Raw genomic sequence first — 17,229 nt, forward strand, 5'->3', positions numbered from 1 at the left:
GGAAGGCACAGGAAGCTGCAGCGGGAGCAGAGAATCCACAAAAATGGCCTCCTCCCCCATTCCACCAGCACTCCGATGGATCAAAAAGCTTCCACAGATTTAAGGAAGCTTTCGATGCACAGGAGGCAAATTCTGGATCCAGCCCAGAGTAAGAGAATATTCCATTTGCACATTTTACCTTTTCCAAAGAGTTTAAAGATACTAATGATCCATCTTGGAGAGGTTCTGGTAATCTAGTTCATTGTGTGTAAAGTACTGTGGATCGCTTCTATACAGGCCCAGTTGAAAACATCAGTAGTATACGAGTATAGATGCCCCCATTCATTGAAGGGAGGCTTATGCAACAGTGGTATTAGGTTTGTTGTTGTTGTTTGGTCGTTAAGTCGTGTCCAACTCTTCGTGACCCCATGTATTAGGTATATTGCACCAAATATAAATCAAGTCCCCAGCAATCAACAGATGATTATTAATGGGTCCTATTTTTCCCCATGTGCATTTCCCCCCTAGAATTATCTTCAGTTCAGGAATAGTGTCACTCCAAAGAATTTGAGGAGAATGTGGGGAGTCACAGAGCAACTGTCTTCTAAATACGTCACCATGCCCAGTGCTTCATATTTTCTGAAAACTGCATATGCTAAACTGGGATGGTGAGCATTGATTTCTCCCTTTGTTTCATTTTTTGTTTGATAGGTCAGCTTGCACTGATTTGATACCACCGCTAGGATATTGAGAAACATTGTTGTACTAGTTCAAAGGTTCTATATACTTAAGGGTGTTTTCGCACAAACCAATTAGTTTTCAGTCTGTGATTCAAATGCAATATACTCTACATTTCAACAAGGAAAGGACTCATCAGCAGAGCCATATAGGAGATCAGATTCAAAATTTTAAATTCAGACATTTCAGCTGCATCCATAACAAAGTTGATTTAATAGGATTTAAGTCTAAGGGTCGGATCCAATGGGATCCTTGCGCTGGTGCTCCAGGCCTCCTGGTAGCGGCGCGTGTGTGACCCCTGCCACTGGCAGTCACGATATAGCTCCAAAATGAGCAGAAATGCTCGTGTGTGGAAGGGGTGCAAGCTGCCCCTTTCAGAAACGAGCATTTCTGCTCATTTTGGTGCTTGGCTGTAGTAGCACTATATCGCAGCCACCAGTGGCAAGGGGCCATGCATGTGCCACAGCCAGTGGGCCTGGGGCCCCAGCACTAGGGTCCTATTGGATCCAACCCATAGTTGGCTTAGATTTGTTTCAGATAAGACAAATTTCCTACATAGATGTCTCTTTCTTGAATAGATGTAGGAAAACCAGCTTTATGCTATAACTTTTTTTCTGTAAGTTATAACATGACAAACTCACACCTGTTCTTATTTCACACTATCTGTGTACATTGTAAAATACCCTGGTCTGCATTTTTTTCATTTATCATGTGTATATGTTTTTCCTACATGGAAGTGATACCTATATAGGAAACCGTCTTGTGTGAAATAGCTTTTAGTCCCAGGGAGAGCAATTGGGCTAAATGGGCTTAAGGCTGCAATCCTATACACCAAGGGTAGGCAACCTTTTGGGGCCATGGGAACATTTGGCAATTTGAGAAACTGTCTAGTGCATCAACATAACGTGGCTGTCATGGGAGACATAGCAAAGGAAAGGAACTTGCCTAGAAGACGGAGTGCAAGACAAAGGTGGGATCTGTGCCCCAATAGACTAAGCAACTACTTTGAACCTCCAGTTTTCAGCACCAACAAAATCCTATTTCACAGCAATCCTAGCTACTGGTTAGAAAATATGTTAACTTTTTTTTTAAGTGGGAAGGGTAGATGCCCTTTGCAGGTGCCAAGAAAAGTGCTGGGGGTGCATTGGGGCCTGCAGACACCACATTGCTTACCCCTGCTATGCAAACTCAGTCTAATTGAAGTCAATGGTGCTTACTTCTGATTAGACATATGCAAAATTGCACTGTAAAATACTCAAAACTACTCTGGTGTAATCAGTCAGTTGGGAACTTAGATGAATAATGTGATTATTTTGATAGTGTGTGTGTGTGTGCGCGCGTGCACGTATGTGTATGTGCCTAAATTTGATAGTTTACTTTGATAGCCTAAATCAGGGGTCCCCAGTCCAGTGCTTGCAAGTGTCATTGCACCCGTGGGGACCTCCAGCAGTGCCCATGAAGCTCTCTCCTCCCTGGCCCTTCAAAATTTTTTTTTTAAAGAAAAACCTTGGAAAATGTTAGGGCAGTCTTCTTTCACTCCCTTTTTAGCCTCTAGCCTTGCTCTTTCTCTCCCCTCTACCCCTTTCCCTTGCTGTTTCCCCCTCCCTCCCAACCTCTAGCCTTGCTATTTCTCCCCCCACCCCAGCTAATCTTTGACTAGCCAGGCCCCCACAGCAGCCATTATGTGATTAGCCACGTCCCCTGTGGGAACCATTTTCTGGTACTGCCCACAGCACTTTCTCAAATTCGCAAATATGCCTACAGGTCCAAAATGGTTGAGGACCGCTGGCCTAAGTAGTTTTATTTCCTGGATGTATACACTTTCATACGTAAAGGCACATCTGTTACCCTTACATATTGATGTTAGTTGAAACCTGACAATTCTGATTTATTTCATGCAAGAAAGGAGTCCTGAGGATCAAGAATTTAAGCTGTATAAAAATAAATGTGATCCTAAATGATTCAGATACCTTTTATTAGATCGTCTGTGGCAGTAAGTTAGAAAGCTTTTGACTTGCACAGAACTGTTCTTCAGAAAAATGGTAGTTTTTTGCAATTTTAAGGCTTGTTATCCTGTCAATACAATTGCTGTAATAAAAGCTGTAATCAGAACCCTTTTGGAACCTGCCTGTATTTCTTCAGGACCACCATGGCAATTACTCTTGTAACTGGAAATTGACTAGAGCCTTTGAAATCTGCAAAGGAAAATATAGATGTTTCAGCAAAAGTATTTTATTTGGTATGCAGGGCGATGAGTTCAGCTGACCTGAACCAGGATGGATATGATGATCTAGTAGCTGGAGCACCAGGCTACAGTCAACCAGGACACATTCAAACAGGACGTGTATATATTGTTTATGCTAATCAATCAGGTTTGCCTCATACAGACTTGGACTTAGACCAGGAAGCAGATAAAATACTGGAGGGGAGTCAGGTAGGCAAGCAAATCAAGCACTGGTCATTGAAAACCAATTTTTGTGTTTTGGGTCACCTGAAAGGCCAGTACTATTTATTCTTTTCTACTGGCAGCATCATTAACCTGGTTTCTGAAGGAAGTTGGATTAAAATAATATATATTTTTAAAGTAAATTGCAATTTAAGATCATGTTCTATTAATTGCTGCTCAAATCAAGTAAGAATTCTTTGTTGAGATCTATGTGAGGTTCATGAATGAATTAACTTCTGTATGTAGTAGTAAGGTTTGGTCATTGTTTCTGTGTGCTGAAAACTTATCTACATTTTAATGCTCAAATGCAGTTCAAAAGCTTCACATGGCTTCTGGGCCATAGTTAAAAAGCATTTTATAGAAATAAAATGAACAGTATATCCTAGCGAGTACGTGCTAGGAATGTAATCATCTCTTCTCACTTGCTCATTTCCTGTCCCATTTCAGTCAGGACCAACAATGTCAGGAGAACCAATAGCAGTGAGGCCTATGGGCAACTCTTGAGGAGGAGAAAGTTGTGTGTGGAGGGGTGTAAAGCAGGGCTGGGCAGAAAGTAGATCTCCAGATGTTTTGGATTTGAGCTCCCAGCATTCATGACTATTGGCCATGCTTGCAGCAGTTTCTGAGAGTTGAAGTCCAAAGCATCTGGAGATCTACCTTGTGCCCACCCCTGCTATAAAGGACAGTTGTTGAGAACAACATGAGAAGTAAAAAGTGGTCATATCTTATGCCTCTCAGCTACATGGGGATTTTAGTATGTAGCTCTTAGGTCTAAGAACTTTGATGACCCCTGCTATTGTAGGCCAGAGTTCCAGGATTACTTATGCTAATACTTAAAAATATTGCTTGGTCATAACCTAAACATATTATGATGTTACATTATTCTATTACATTTCAAATGTTGGCATATTTAGTGAGCAAGGGCTCATAGGAATTTGAGTATCATGCCCCTAAGTTGCCAGTGGACTAGTCATACACTGGTTATCCCAGACTACATAATATCAAAAGAGAAGTAGCAGAAAATGAGGTCTACCTGTTTAATTTCTATGCAGACATTGGTGCCTAACCAATGAAACATTTGTCCGTATTCTCTCAAGAGCATGGAATACCAGGAAAGGGGTGAGAAAAGATGTGAGGGGTGGAGCAGTATTGCAGCTTCTTTTTCCCCTGACCCAAAGCTTACAGATTAGGTCAGTCTGTGTAGGTATCTGTTGTGGGATGCATTGAAAAATGCTGTGGAAGTTTTCTTTCTCCTAATAATGATTGGGATTCATTGGTGACCTGAACGTTTGAAATGGGACTAGGAAGAAGGGTTTAGTAGTCCCTGTAATAAACAATAAACAAAACTTGGTCTGAAGAAGCAAAATTGAACAGCTAGTGTTTTAAATATCGTTAACAGACCCATCTTAGCATGTATACCTTCTTGCTTGATGGATTAATACATCTTTCAAAGAATAGCCTGTCAGTTTTTTTAAAAAGTAAATATTAAAAATGCAAAGATGTCCAGTTATTGTATTGGACACTATCAGAGTAAATATTTTTTAAAGAGACAGATATACTTTTTAAATGGCTGCTTGGTCACACGAGTGATGTATGGTTTGGGTTTTTTGTTTGTTCTTTAGCCTTCAGGAAGGTTTGGTTCTGCCATAGCAGTTCTGGACTTCAATGAGGATGGGGTACTGGATCTTGTAGTGGGAGCACCATCTGTAGGATCACAGGAGCACAGTTATAGGGTAAGGATGAATCTGTGTTTGTAAAACTGCAGTGTAAAATGTAATGCAGGTTAGTTAGCTGTACAGTTGAATGCAGTTCACTGCATTTGATATTGACACTTTACAAGGATACACGTTTTGGTATTGCCCAAAGAGAAATAAGAGAGACAGGAAGAACAGATACATTAGCTAGCTGACAATTTTAGGACCATCCTATTTTGTATTTGCCAATATCTGTACATAACAAAAGGATAGACTAGATTAGACTGGACTTCAATAAATGCCTGAATGCAGATTTTAATCTGACGATGAAAGGCTGAGGTAAATTTGAATTTAATATTTTAAAATTGAAGGCTCTGATTTGCACCTTATTGAAGTTTTATTTTCTGTTATTTAGGGCTCCGTGTATATATTTTTTGGCAATAGAGGAGGAGGAAGTTTCCACAGCCTACCAAATGTTACCATAGTTTGTCAAGTAAGTTTGCTAATCAAAAGACAGTGCATGCCAATCCAAAATGAAGCCAGAGTTTCTCTATGTCTATCCAGAGTAAACGTACCAAGAATTACGATCATACCACTATTCTTAGTGTCAATCAAGGCAAATTTTATTTGAGGTGAAACAAAAACATTGAATTTCTTTGTTTAAACAAGGGCAGGAGTGGACAGTGCTAAGATGGGGTGGCTCTTTGTGTTGTCCCAGCTGTAGGCGTTGAACTCTTAGGTTAGAGGTGCCAAAATAGTGATAAATCAGATTCAAAGGTTTACTTACAAGGAGACTTTATTGGGTAACTTATAGCACACAGGCGTACCCAATGGTTGGATCAGACAGCTCCTCTGAACCCAGAGCCATCGGGTACAATGGGTTTTATATAGGGTTGGCGGAGAATTTCTCCCCGAAACTTCGGGGGGGCCGAGCGCCAACGTGTTCGGCCCCCCGAAGAAGTTTCTGGAGAAATTCTCCGCCCCCCCGCCCCCCCCCGGGACGGGACTTACCTTTCCCCAATGTCCCTCCCAGCGGCGGGTCCCAGCGGCGGTTTGTCAGGTCTTCGTCAGGGGCGGGGGCGGCAGCCGATCTTTCGACCGGCTGCCGCCACCGCCATTCCAATAAAAGTAAAAAACAACAACAACGCCCCCGTGATAGGCTACGTGACGATTAACGTAGCCTATCACGGCTAGATTTGCAAAGTCAGCCGTGATAGGCTACGTAAATCGTCACGTAGCCTATCACGGGTGACTTTAAAAAAAAAAACAAAACGCGTACGGCTAATGGCGGCCCCCATAGGGAGCTGCCATTCACGTTCCTTATTTGGTCGCTGTAGTCTACGTAAAGATTACGTAGACTATGGCGAAAATAAGGGCAACGCTATTTGCGTTGCCCTTATTTTCACCGTAGTCTACGTAAAGATTTACGTAGACTACAGCGACCAAATAAGGAACGCGAATGGCGGCTCCCTATGGGGGCCGCCATTTGCGTACGCGCTTTTTTTTTTTGTTAAAGTCACCCGTGATAGGCTACGTGACGATTTACGTAGCCTATCACGGCTGACTTTGCAGATCTAGCCGTGATAGGCTACGTTAATCGTCACGTAGCCTATCACGGGGGTGTTTTGTTTTTTTTTTAAACTTTTTATTTCACGGCCGGGCAAGGCGGGGCGCCTCCTCCCTGGCCTGAATTTCGGCCGGGCGAGGCGGGAAGCCTCCCCCCCCCCCGGCCTGAACTTCGGGGGGAGAGCAGCGAAGCGCCTCTCCCCCACCGCGAAAAGCTGCGAGACCAGGTAAGTGGCTTTCGTGCACTCCTAGTTTTATACAATACATGTTAGCAGTATAACAGCAGCAAGCACCCCCTAGCGTTCATTCCCAGCATAAACTAACAGCACTTGGTTCTCAGCACAGCCACCTGTAAACAAACTTCGCTTCCCAGGCAGAGTGCTTGATAACACTCTCACTCATTAGTATGGAATGTGCTAGGCCATGCTCTCAGCCCTTTTGAATCATTTTCACATGCTCAGAGGCTTATTAGCAAGGGAATTGCAACAATAAGGAACTTAAGCAAGCATTTGTGGATCTCTAGAACCCTCTAACGCTACAAATGACTTGGCTACACTCCTGGGGCCAATACACTCTTATATAGCTCCAGTTATCTAAATCTGACATTAAGGAACAGGATATGCCATTGGTCACCTCGGCAGGCAATTCTATTGAAGCTTTTGTTGATCTCTGGAATGGAGAAATGGCCTGGGCGGTTGACATGATCACTCCTGAGCGTCCTCTTGCATGGAGTGGAGCCAAACAAGCACCCTGGTTTTCCAGGGTGCTGCAGGTGATGAAACAAGTGGGACATTGACTAGAGCAACATAGGTGGAAAACTTGGAACGAACTTGGAATCGAACACAGGCTAGAGCACATTTGAAAGCCTATTCCATGGCAAAGAGGGCAGAGAAGAAATTATACTTCTCTGCTACAATTGTTCTTTTTTGGGTGGTCAGAGGCCTATTATGCTCTGGCCCACAAAGAAGAAGAGGTGGACCACTTGATAGCCCACTGTGATCAATATGTGTGACACTTTCCGGGTAAAATCAATAGTATCCATTCTGACTTGGGTGCTATAGTTGATACAGGTGGATATACAGTCAGGGCCAGAAATATTGGAACAAGGATAACTGTTTTGGCAGTTGGCCTCTGTACACCACCACACTGAAGTTGAAAGGAAACACACCCAGATGGGAGCGAAGTCAGGACTTTCAGCTGTAATGCAAGGGGTTTGACAAAAGTGGGGCACTAACCATTCAGGAAGGACAGCCAGTGGCATGCACACACACACATCGTTGGTGGCTCATAAGTAATGGAACGAATGGCTGGCAAGCAGCTGCATGGCCAGTTGTGGCCTGTTTCCTAGGTACCCAATGACCAATCAAGCAGATCAAAGGCCTGGAGGTGGTTCTGAGTGTGACATTTGCATTTGGTAGCTGTTCACTGGAACTCCCAACATGAGGTCCAAAGAGGTGTCCATGCGAGTGAAGGAGGTCATCATTAGGCTGAGGAAACAACATAGACATGGTCACAGATGCCTTAGTGACATCCCATTTGGACTACCGTAACACACTCTATCTGGGGTTGCCTTCAAAACCTGTTCAGAAACTTCAGCTAGTCCAGAATTGTAAGTGGGACTGCTGCGTTGGGTGCTGTTTTTAATAATACTTTTTCTATAATTGCCATGTTTTTAAAGTATTTTAATGTATCAGTTTTAATTACTTCTGTAAGCCACCTTGAGGTAGAAAGGCAGGGTACAAACAAACAAATAGATCTAACTCTGGTCCATAGTTTGGCTGATGTTCTCTTAGGAGGAAGGGAATATGCAAGAGAACCCATAATATTACCTCTTCCAAAGAGACATTTCATTGGGGAGTTTTATTACAGCAATGGAGTGGCATGTCCTCTTATCCAGAAACCAATATATCACCCTTTTCAGGAAATCTACTGTAATCTTGGCTGGTCACTGCTGGCAGCTGATGTTGATGGAGATGGAAATAGTGACCTTGTGGTTGGCTCTCCTTATGCACCTGGTGGTGGGAAACAAAGAGGGTTTGTGGCTTCCTTTTATTCGTTTTTCAACAGAAGCAGCCAAGGTGACACTTGTCATAGTTTGTTTTTTTTCTTATGGCAAGAGGGGGCAGGGATGGGGAGAATCTGGATGGGGGTGTGTTCACACATCCCTATTTGTATAGGATTGTTTTATTTTTATTTAAATCAGTGTCATTGTGAGTTCAGTAGTGAACAGTAATGTAAAAGAGGTCAAACCTTAGCCATTATGGCCAATATAGAACCAGTTCATCCCCCCCCCCCCGCTTCATTCACTCATTCACACACTTATGCACACCCTTAAGTCCTGGGTGTGCTTCCACCTGGAGACGCTGTTATTTTCTTACACTCTAGATTAAGGACGGTTTAATTGTCTTCTTTTAATTGGATATTAACTAAAATAACATGGATCTATCCTACAACTCCAGGGGAATACTGGGAGTTGTATGACTTTTTTCCTGTCTAAACATGTATAGGATTGCACCCTAAAACTTATCTATTTCAAACATTTATGTGGAAAAAGATGTATCACTTTTTTGTGTGATTTTATTTGGTGAGCAAATAAATTTCATACAAATCATGTTAAAGTCTACATGGGCTGCCGTTCTGTGATGTTACAGTCTGTCCGCTCAACAGCAAACACCAAGGGGCTGGATGTGGACCCAGAATGATACACAGGATACAACCTTGTTGAGAACAATCATGCATAAGATCAAACTGTACTTTTGATTATTTTTTGGCTAAGATTTATTTAAGATGGCTGCCTTCTAGTGTACCGTGTGACACAGGGTATAACCCCCTCCCCCAGCCTTTGGTTCTGAATTAACTGAAAATATTTGCATCGTGATTGCAAGGACATGCAAAGGGGTGGTGTCTGCTGCCAAATCATAGCTAACAGTCAAAAATCCCCAGCATCCAGAGTCGTATTTTAGAAAACAGACTATGGGGCTGTTTGCATGACACGACAGCCTGGTGTGGGTTATTAGGCTGAGGCGTGTATGGGTCGCATGTGGTTGCCATTTTGAATATGCAGTCCCACTCGGGGTTGTCATGCGAACCTGGTGAGTGTGGGTTATGTGATGGTTAAACAACCCTTGGATAACCCTAAAACAGACCCTGAGTTATACGAGGATTGTTTAACGCTTGGATAACTCATGCTTTCTAGGTTCACATGACATGACATGACATGACAGCCCCTGAACGGGGGTTAAATAACCCATGACAAGCTGTAGCATGTTGTCTGAACTGGGTCAATGGGGAGATCAGCAGTGCTATCTTATGAATTCAGTAGGACTTATTCCCAGGTAAGCGTGTATTGGATTGTAGCAGCATTACTGAGCTGATCCACCTTGCCCTGTCAGGCATCATTGTGGAGATAATTTGAAGCTTCAACACCAAATTTAATATAGAAAAAAATTAAGAATGATTCATATTGCACAGTGAGATTTAATAAAGCAAATGTTCTTGGCCCTTACATAAAGTATGTGATGTGTTCCAAGATAGTATGTTATCCTCCATTTATCACTATTTGTTTCTTGTTTGCTATGTCAGGCCAACTGTTCATATCAGATGCTGACTGGATAGTGAAAGGAGAAAGGGATTATGCCTGGTTTGGATCATCACTCAGCAGTGTCCAGCTTCAGAATATGACCTTGTTGCTTATTGGTAGTCCTTCTTGGAAAAGCTGTCCAAGGTACATTGCACTTAACCTTCAGAGCGTACATGTGATCATACCCAGTCTGCTTTCACAATCTGCACTTTTTCCCTCTGTAAACTATATATGAAGTAGATTAACATTGTTTCTCAAAGTGTAGTGTTTTAATATCTGTACTAATTAGAGGACATATGAAATTGTTGTTCTTCAAATAACAATAACAGACTCTTTTCTGTCTGTCCCCCTGATTGTGATGGTATTGATTTAAAGCAAGATTAATCAACACAAAGCCTGCAAGCAGTGTATGACCCAATGAGGTTTCCCCCTAGTCTGTACAACCCTTCATGGGTACGCCGAAGAGCCAGTCAACATGGCTGTATGATTTGGCTAAGGACGCTTTGAGTAACATTATCAATGGCCCGAGTAATCTCCTTATTCCAAGTAGTGACCAAGACCTCAGAAGGACTGCCGGCTAAAATTGCGGAAAACTCCCCCAGAGATATCAGGAAACCATCCAGAGCTATCCTTGTCTGGGGCCAGATCATTAAAATTGATTCCCCCCTCAACAGTGATGTGTCCATGACACCACAGTAATTGTTAGGTACCCCATCCACAGTCCACCTTCTTCCAGTTCAGTTCAGAACATGAGATGTAGAGTATGTCCTGCCGCATGCATTGGGAACAATATAGTGAGACAGGTCTATGGTTGTCATGGCGGCCATGAAATCTTGAACTGCTCCAGACGAGGTAGCCTCAGTGTATATGTTGAAGTCCCCAAGACCAAAAGCCTTTGGGTCCTCAGCACCACTTCCAGGACCCCCTCTGTCAGCTCAGGCAGGGAGACTCTTAGGCAGTTGGGTGGACAGTACACTAACACAATCCTAATCTTGTCTCTATTTCCCAGCACCAAGTACAGACGCTTAAATGTAGTAGACTGTGGGATAGGGCATCGGATAAGTCCTAAATTGGCTTGTGAGCGATGTCGTCATTCAGAGATCAGGGTTGCAATAGCTGGAGCAGGAAGGCCATTTTTGTGCATTATTTTATAAATATCATTCATTTTCTTTTATTGAATTACATATTTAGCTTTCCCTGCCCGAAATGCTAAGGGGAGGTGGTTTCTGATCCCATTCATTGTTGCCCTTAATCCTGCAAGGAGTTTTATTCTTGTTATTTTCATTCTACAAATGGGAAGCTGAGGCTGGAAGGCAGCGAGCCCACCCATTAAAATTTCATGATTGAATGATTAAATCAGTGAGTAAGAACTTTTGAGTGGCTGCATGTTCCAAAACTGGAGCTTCTGAATCAAGTTACTAACGATAGTGGTGCCATGGCTTCTTTGCAGAAGCGTTGTATTTTTAAATTCCATCACTATGCTCCTAATGTTTTGACTGTAACCATCATGTGCTCTAGTCTAGGCTGCTATTTCTCACAAGATACCAAGCAGGCTGTTGGAAGGGTATATGGCTATATCCCACCAAGCACACAAAGGTGGTTTACTCTAACTGGAGACAGGGTAGGTCTTTTTGGTATCCTTTGAAGAGCAATATCAAAATATCCAAGGAAGAATGCAACTGTATGAGGCTAACTTTATTTTATTTTAAAAAAATTAACACACAGGATATGGGGCAACTTGGTTCATCTTTGGCTACTGGTTTCCTTTCCATAGAAGGAATCCCTAGGCAAGTGTTGGTAGTTGGTGCACCAACACAAGGTATGTAATGTTGGACTTGGGGCAGTATTTCTTTGTAGTAGTTTTATTTTAGCAACACACCAAAAAGATGATAGATAAAGTGAGCGTCATCAATGTAGTACAGTTGACATTCATAGTAATGTATGTCAACTGAATAAATACATGCTTTGCTTTGCTACAGCAGAAAGATTTGGGGGCCACTTACGTTCAGTCACTTTGTAGGGTGGGGGCTTTCATGCCTCATATACCCATCTACCATACTCAGTTTCCTTCTTTCCTTCATTCATTGAGAAAATAATATAGGCGCTCTTTCCCCAGTTGCTTACTCTCACCAAGCTCTTCATGAATAACAAGTTCCTTAAGACGCTGAACTGCAGACTGGAAGGTCGGCAGGTCAGCAGTTCGAGACCCTGGTGCTGCGTGACGGAGTGAGCTCCCGTCTTCAGTCCCAGCTCCTGCCAACCTAGCAGTTCGAAATTGCAAGAAATTGCAAGTAGATAAATAGGTACCGCCTCGGCGGGAAAGGTAACAGTGTTCCGTGCACCTCGGTGTTCAGTCATGCCGGCCACGTGACCACGGAAGCGTCTTCGGACAGCGCTGGCTCTTCGGCTTAGAAACGGGGATGAGCACTGCACCCTAGAGTCGGACACGACTGGTTGGGGACACCTTTACCTTTAATATTTTAACATTTAAAATCTAAATTCATCTGCAATTAGGGATTTTAACCCTGGTTTATTTCCCTGGTCATATGAAAAGGGAACCATCTTGGATTGGATCCAGATGTAGTCATACTTAAAGTAGAATTAATTAAATCCCATTGATTTCAATGGAATTGAAATCAATTGGATTTAATTTAGTCATGCCTAATCTGGAATCCTTTACAAGGAACTCATGACAGAGATCAAGAAAGGCCAAATTTCAACATACTGGTGTTTTCAGATAGTCACACTGCAGCAGTAGATTAATGGGATTCTGTGCTGTAGCATAATTAACATAGTCCATTGTATCCTCCCGGTGCATATGGGAGTCTCCTACTGTTCCTCCCATCAGCAGCCGTCCTGCATGCAGACACCTCTGCTTGTGGGATGGCTGCATGTGCTTGATGTCGTGTGTATGTGAGGGACTGGATTGGGCCATGTTGAGTATATAACAGGGATGCAGAACATATGCCCCTCTAGGTGATGTAGGACTGCAACTCCTATCATCCCTCACTATTGTCTTTGCCAGCTAGGGCAGATGGGAGTTGCAGTCCAACAACATCTGGAGGTCATACACCCCCCCCATATATAACAAGCTGCTTTATAGTGTGTCAAACCATTGATCCACCAAGCCCATGATTTTTGACACTTTTTGAAGTCTTGCCCAGCCTGCTTTCTGAGATCCTTTAATTCTAAGGACCTTAGACATGCAGAGCATGTCCTCCCCCACCAAGCTTTGCCTCCCCCCCTCTGCTCTGCGGCCTCCAGATAAAGACATACTTCCCAACTGAAATGAGAATATAGTGTTGACCTTAACACATTGTAAGGCCTAAACATTATCATTCTAAAAGCTGGCCTTTGTTACTGGAGAGTAAGTAGGCTAGTTCTTACTGATGGACTTGGTAGAGACAATGTTTCCTGATGTCAATTCTAGTTATAACCTTCTCTCATGGACAGTGCCCATTCATTAATACCGATTGTTATAGCCATCTCCCAGGAACAGTACTATGATCCTGTCATCTTGCTTGATTTCTTTCAGACAGCACATCTAGGTTTGTTTTTATATCCTCGGTGCTGCACCAAGCAGGAACTGCTCTGATGTATGGTTTGACGGAGAGTGGCAAGCCTTATCTGCTCAGCGCTTTCAGTGGGGACAGGAGATTTTCACGCTTTGGAGGAGATGTGCACTTACATGACCTGAACAATGATGGACTTGGTAAAAAAAACAAGAGTATCAACACCATCAATATCACATTTCATTTGTGAAGCACCTAAAATTACAAAATGTTGCCCAATAAATTAAAAAACAAACAAATCCGCAGCCTTGTATCCAAAGATCAGCACAAAAGGAAATATAAAGGGAGGGGACCAAGAGGAAGTGTGAAACAATAAATTTTCAACCAAAAAATGTTAATAGTGTGAGAGTTTATAGAAGGGAAGGTAGCATAGAACAAGTAAGCTTTTTAAAGCCTTTAAAAAGAAGTAAGAAGAGGGCAGATAGATATTAAGGGACAAAACACAGGCTAAAATAGTCATACTCCAGTGCCAACAACTGACTTTGCAGGGTTCCTAGCATAAGCTTTTCAAGCTACATAGAACATTTCTGTAGGCAGAATGAAACAAAAGAGAATAGTCCACTCCAAAGGCATATGATGCAGTTCTATTGCTGAAACTGAGCAAGTCTGGTCCTGCAAGCTGCCTGGATGGGAAACCACTTGGAAATTATATGTAAGCCACTCTGAGGTCTTTGGGGGAAGCACAAGCTATGTGTTGCAAATACACATATTTTAATTCTCATTTACTGATATTGCAAATATTTTAATCTTAGATTGTTGCCAGATAAAAATAAAAAGTACATATAATGAGATACATCGACTAACAGAAAATAATAAGTTATTGCTATTTGTAACCCACAACAATTCATAGTCTCCTTTTTTCAGCATACCACATTTTAAGCATTTGAAGTATTATTTTGTGATGAATTTGCTAATCTTAAACACTGTTTAAGGTCACTATCCAGTTCTAGTTATACACAACAACTAGTGGGCCCAGGTGGGTATCAAAAATGTATCCAACCAGTTCAGGAAGGTCCCAGGTGAGCACCTTGGACCAAGGGGAAGTGTGGCAAAAGCCTGCTTTTGCATGTGGGAAATCTCCCTGGTTGGAATGGCGTACTTAATAAAGTCCCACTGATTCTAGTGAAACTGACTTCTGCAGAAGATGTTATGGCTTGTGTTGCAAAGAACTATGTACCTGAAATGATAGAAATGTTTGCATTATTAAGTAATTATACAGTCAATATAGTTAAAGATTAAATGCCTTTCCTTTTTGCCTGATGAACAGTTCTGTGTAACTCAAAAGCCTGCATACTCTAGACTCTAGGACCTAGAGCAACTGAAAATATTCCAATAAATGACAACATCTTGCCAATTTTGTAATATCCTGTGTTCCATTAGGTCTTGAACAGGCGAAGATTTTGCGCTGGATAGTGTAGCATAAATGGCATATTGTATATCCAAGAAAATCATTTTGATAACATTGTACAGTGTATGCATTTTCTCCTGCTATGAATGGTTGCAGATGAAATCATTATGACATCACCTCTTCGAAGTAAAGGCATAATACCTGGACTGTTTGAAGAAGAGGCTGCACATGTTTACATATATAGTGGAAACCAGACCACCTCGGGTAATGTGACGGACCACTGCAGATCATGGGTTTCCCCTTGTCCTGAAGACTGGGTAAGAAAATATTAGGAGCAAGCAGAGCAAATGCTATTTCTGTTATGGCTGGTTGTCTGTGTCTTTTGTTACATCCAAAGTAATAACAAATTGATCTAAACATATATTTGTATTGAAAACAGTATTATGCTGTTCTGCTCAGCAGTATGAATGTCTGCATCATATTGAAACGACTTTCCCTAGTGCAAGGGCTTGATGCATTTTATTGATTCATACATGTTTTGAAAATGTTTGTAATTGAACATGCACTGTAAAAGACAAAAGTGATAGCCTCTTGTTGTTTTCTTTCTTTTACAGGCACAGTATGTCATAATTTCTCCTGAGGTAAGCTGTGAAACTCTGAAGAGTTAAAGTGACTGCAAGTAGACCTAATGGCTAAAAATTAACCCTTACATATATAACATGGGAATTAAGAGGGTTTTAATTATTAAACTGTCATTTGACCTGAAACCACTAGAACAACTTCTTTGGGTTTGAGGTACAGATGGATTGAGTTATGGTGGGTGTCTTGCAATTTCTACTTTAATGCCTCAGTTATGACCCACTGGGAAAAGGAAGGGTTCCTGCCTGCCCTTCCTCTGAAGTTCAAACACAATTAGGGATAGAACATTGATTGACTTGGAAATGTAGGGTTGGATCCAGACTTAGTCATACTTACAGTAGACCCAATGAAATCCATGGAACTTACTCATGACTAACTTAAGTCCAATTGATTTCAATGGGTCATTTCTTAAATAGGACTGGATCCAACCCCTAGTTAACGCAAGTTTCATTTTAGAAATTTATACCCCGTCCTCTTGAATTCAGTAGGATTTGGGGCTGGGTAAGCACATGTAGGACCAGGGTGGCATGTTCAACAGGCCTGTAAAGAATGTCCAGTTGACTGAAGACTTGAGCTGTTTCCATCTTACACTATAGTGGAGTGTATGGAACTGTTTTATAACATGCAAAAGCTTTGCTCATTCATTCAAATACTTTGGAACAGTTTGCTCAGTAGGCATCCTTCTGCAGTGCACCTGTTTTCTGGTTGTAGCACATGGTGGTCAGGAGTGTACTGGTTAATTTAATGCAGGGGAAGCTGGGTGGTGGTGGTCCTGCCCATGAGTTTTCTGAGATGATCTTTAACTCCCTTTCCCCACTATCAGTGATGAAGGAAAAACAAGCAGACTTTAAAAAAAAATCTATCAACATGTTTGAACATTCCCAGTGCATAATTGGGGTTTTTATTGTTGCAGGAAAGATCAAGATTTGGGAGTGCTGTGATTACAGCAAAATCTGGACAAAAGGTAATTAAACAAGCATTGCTGATTTTCTCAGGTAAGAAACCAGTCTGACCAACAGGTGAATAATTTGCTGCGTACTTCAACAGCTTCCCCAGGCATCATATGATATTGAAGGAAACTGTCAAATGAATCAGCTGCAAGAGGCTATATTCCTTGTCTAAATTTTTCAGCCACAGAACCTTAGGGAAGTAACTGAGAACCAAGACCCTTCCCACATAGCCCCATAGACCATCCCATCAATTGCATTTGTTATGGTGAAGGTGCATTTACTCTCTTGGCTGAAGGAAGAATGCAGGCAGCAGCATCACCTAACATTCCTAGGCATAATCCCCAGTTGCACACATGGCAGCCAGTCAATGCAAGGTCAGAACTACACATTACAGCTGGCATGTCGTGCCTTCAGCTTTCTTCTTCCCCATAATGTAAAAAAGGCATGGTTTAACGTCATCATTTTGAGAATTTCTCTGCCCATACTCCCATTTCATTGACTGCCATTTGCAGGGGTGAGGAAACTTGCACATTTTGCCTTACTAAATGTTATCAGAGAAGGAAATGATGCAGGGCTGTTATTTCAGCAGTGAACACATAGCAGCTGTGTATATCTGGCCTGACACTCAACCCTACATTCTTCTAAAGCTTTGCTACCACTGCATGCTAGGAAAGGCTGTTTTCTTCTATACTGGATGCCTATGTATCATGGTGCACT

General features: G+C 42.1%; 1 protein-coding gene across 5 annotated transcripts in view; it reads left to right on the plus strand.

Annotated features, from left to right (window-relative positions):
• The window catches only part of GPLD1 (glycosylphosphatidylinositol specific phospholipase D1), a 56,996-nt gene that overhangs the window by 38,574 nt on the left and 1,193 nt on the right, over positions 1 to 17,229 (plus strand). For all 5 annotated transcript variants that reach the window (XM_084850121.1, XM_084850122.1, XM_084850120.1 and 2 more), the window contains 12 exons: positions 508 to 647; positions 2,965 to 3,151; positions 4,786 to 4,896; positions 5,273 to 5,350; positions 8,345 to 8,501; positions 10,006 to 10,147; positions 11,522 to 11,624; positions 11,729 to 11,822; positions 13,539 to 13,715; positions 15,080 to 15,240; positions 15,538 to 15,564; positions 16,476 to 16,526. In XM_084850121.1, the coding sequence (XP_084706247.1) occupies positions 508 to 647; positions 2,965 to 3,151; positions 4,786 to 4,896; positions 5,273 to 5,350; positions 8,345 to 8,501; positions 10,006 to 10,147; positions 11,522 to 11,624; positions 11,729 to 11,822; positions 13,539 to 13,715; positions 15,080 to 15,240; positions 15,538 to 15,564; positions 16,476 to 16,526 (1,428 nt within the window). The remainder of the gene's footprint in view (positions 1 to 507; positions 648 to 2,964; positions 3,152 to 4,785; positions 4,897 to 5,272; positions 5,351 to 8,344; positions 8,502 to 10,005; positions 10,148 to 11,521; positions 11,625 to 11,728; positions 11,823 to 13,538; positions 13,716 to 15,079; positions 15,241 to 15,537; positions 15,565 to 16,475; positions 16,527 to 17,229) is intronic.

This window comes from Heloderma suspectum, chromosome 4, assembly GCF_057233095.1.
Source record: "Heloderma suspectum isolate Gila_16-S chromosome 4, 16-S_ref, whole genome shotgun sequence".
Classification (NCBI taxonomy): domain Eukaryota; kingdom Metazoa; phylum Chordata; class Lepidosauria; order Squamata; family Helodermatidae; genus Heloderma; species Heloderma suspectum.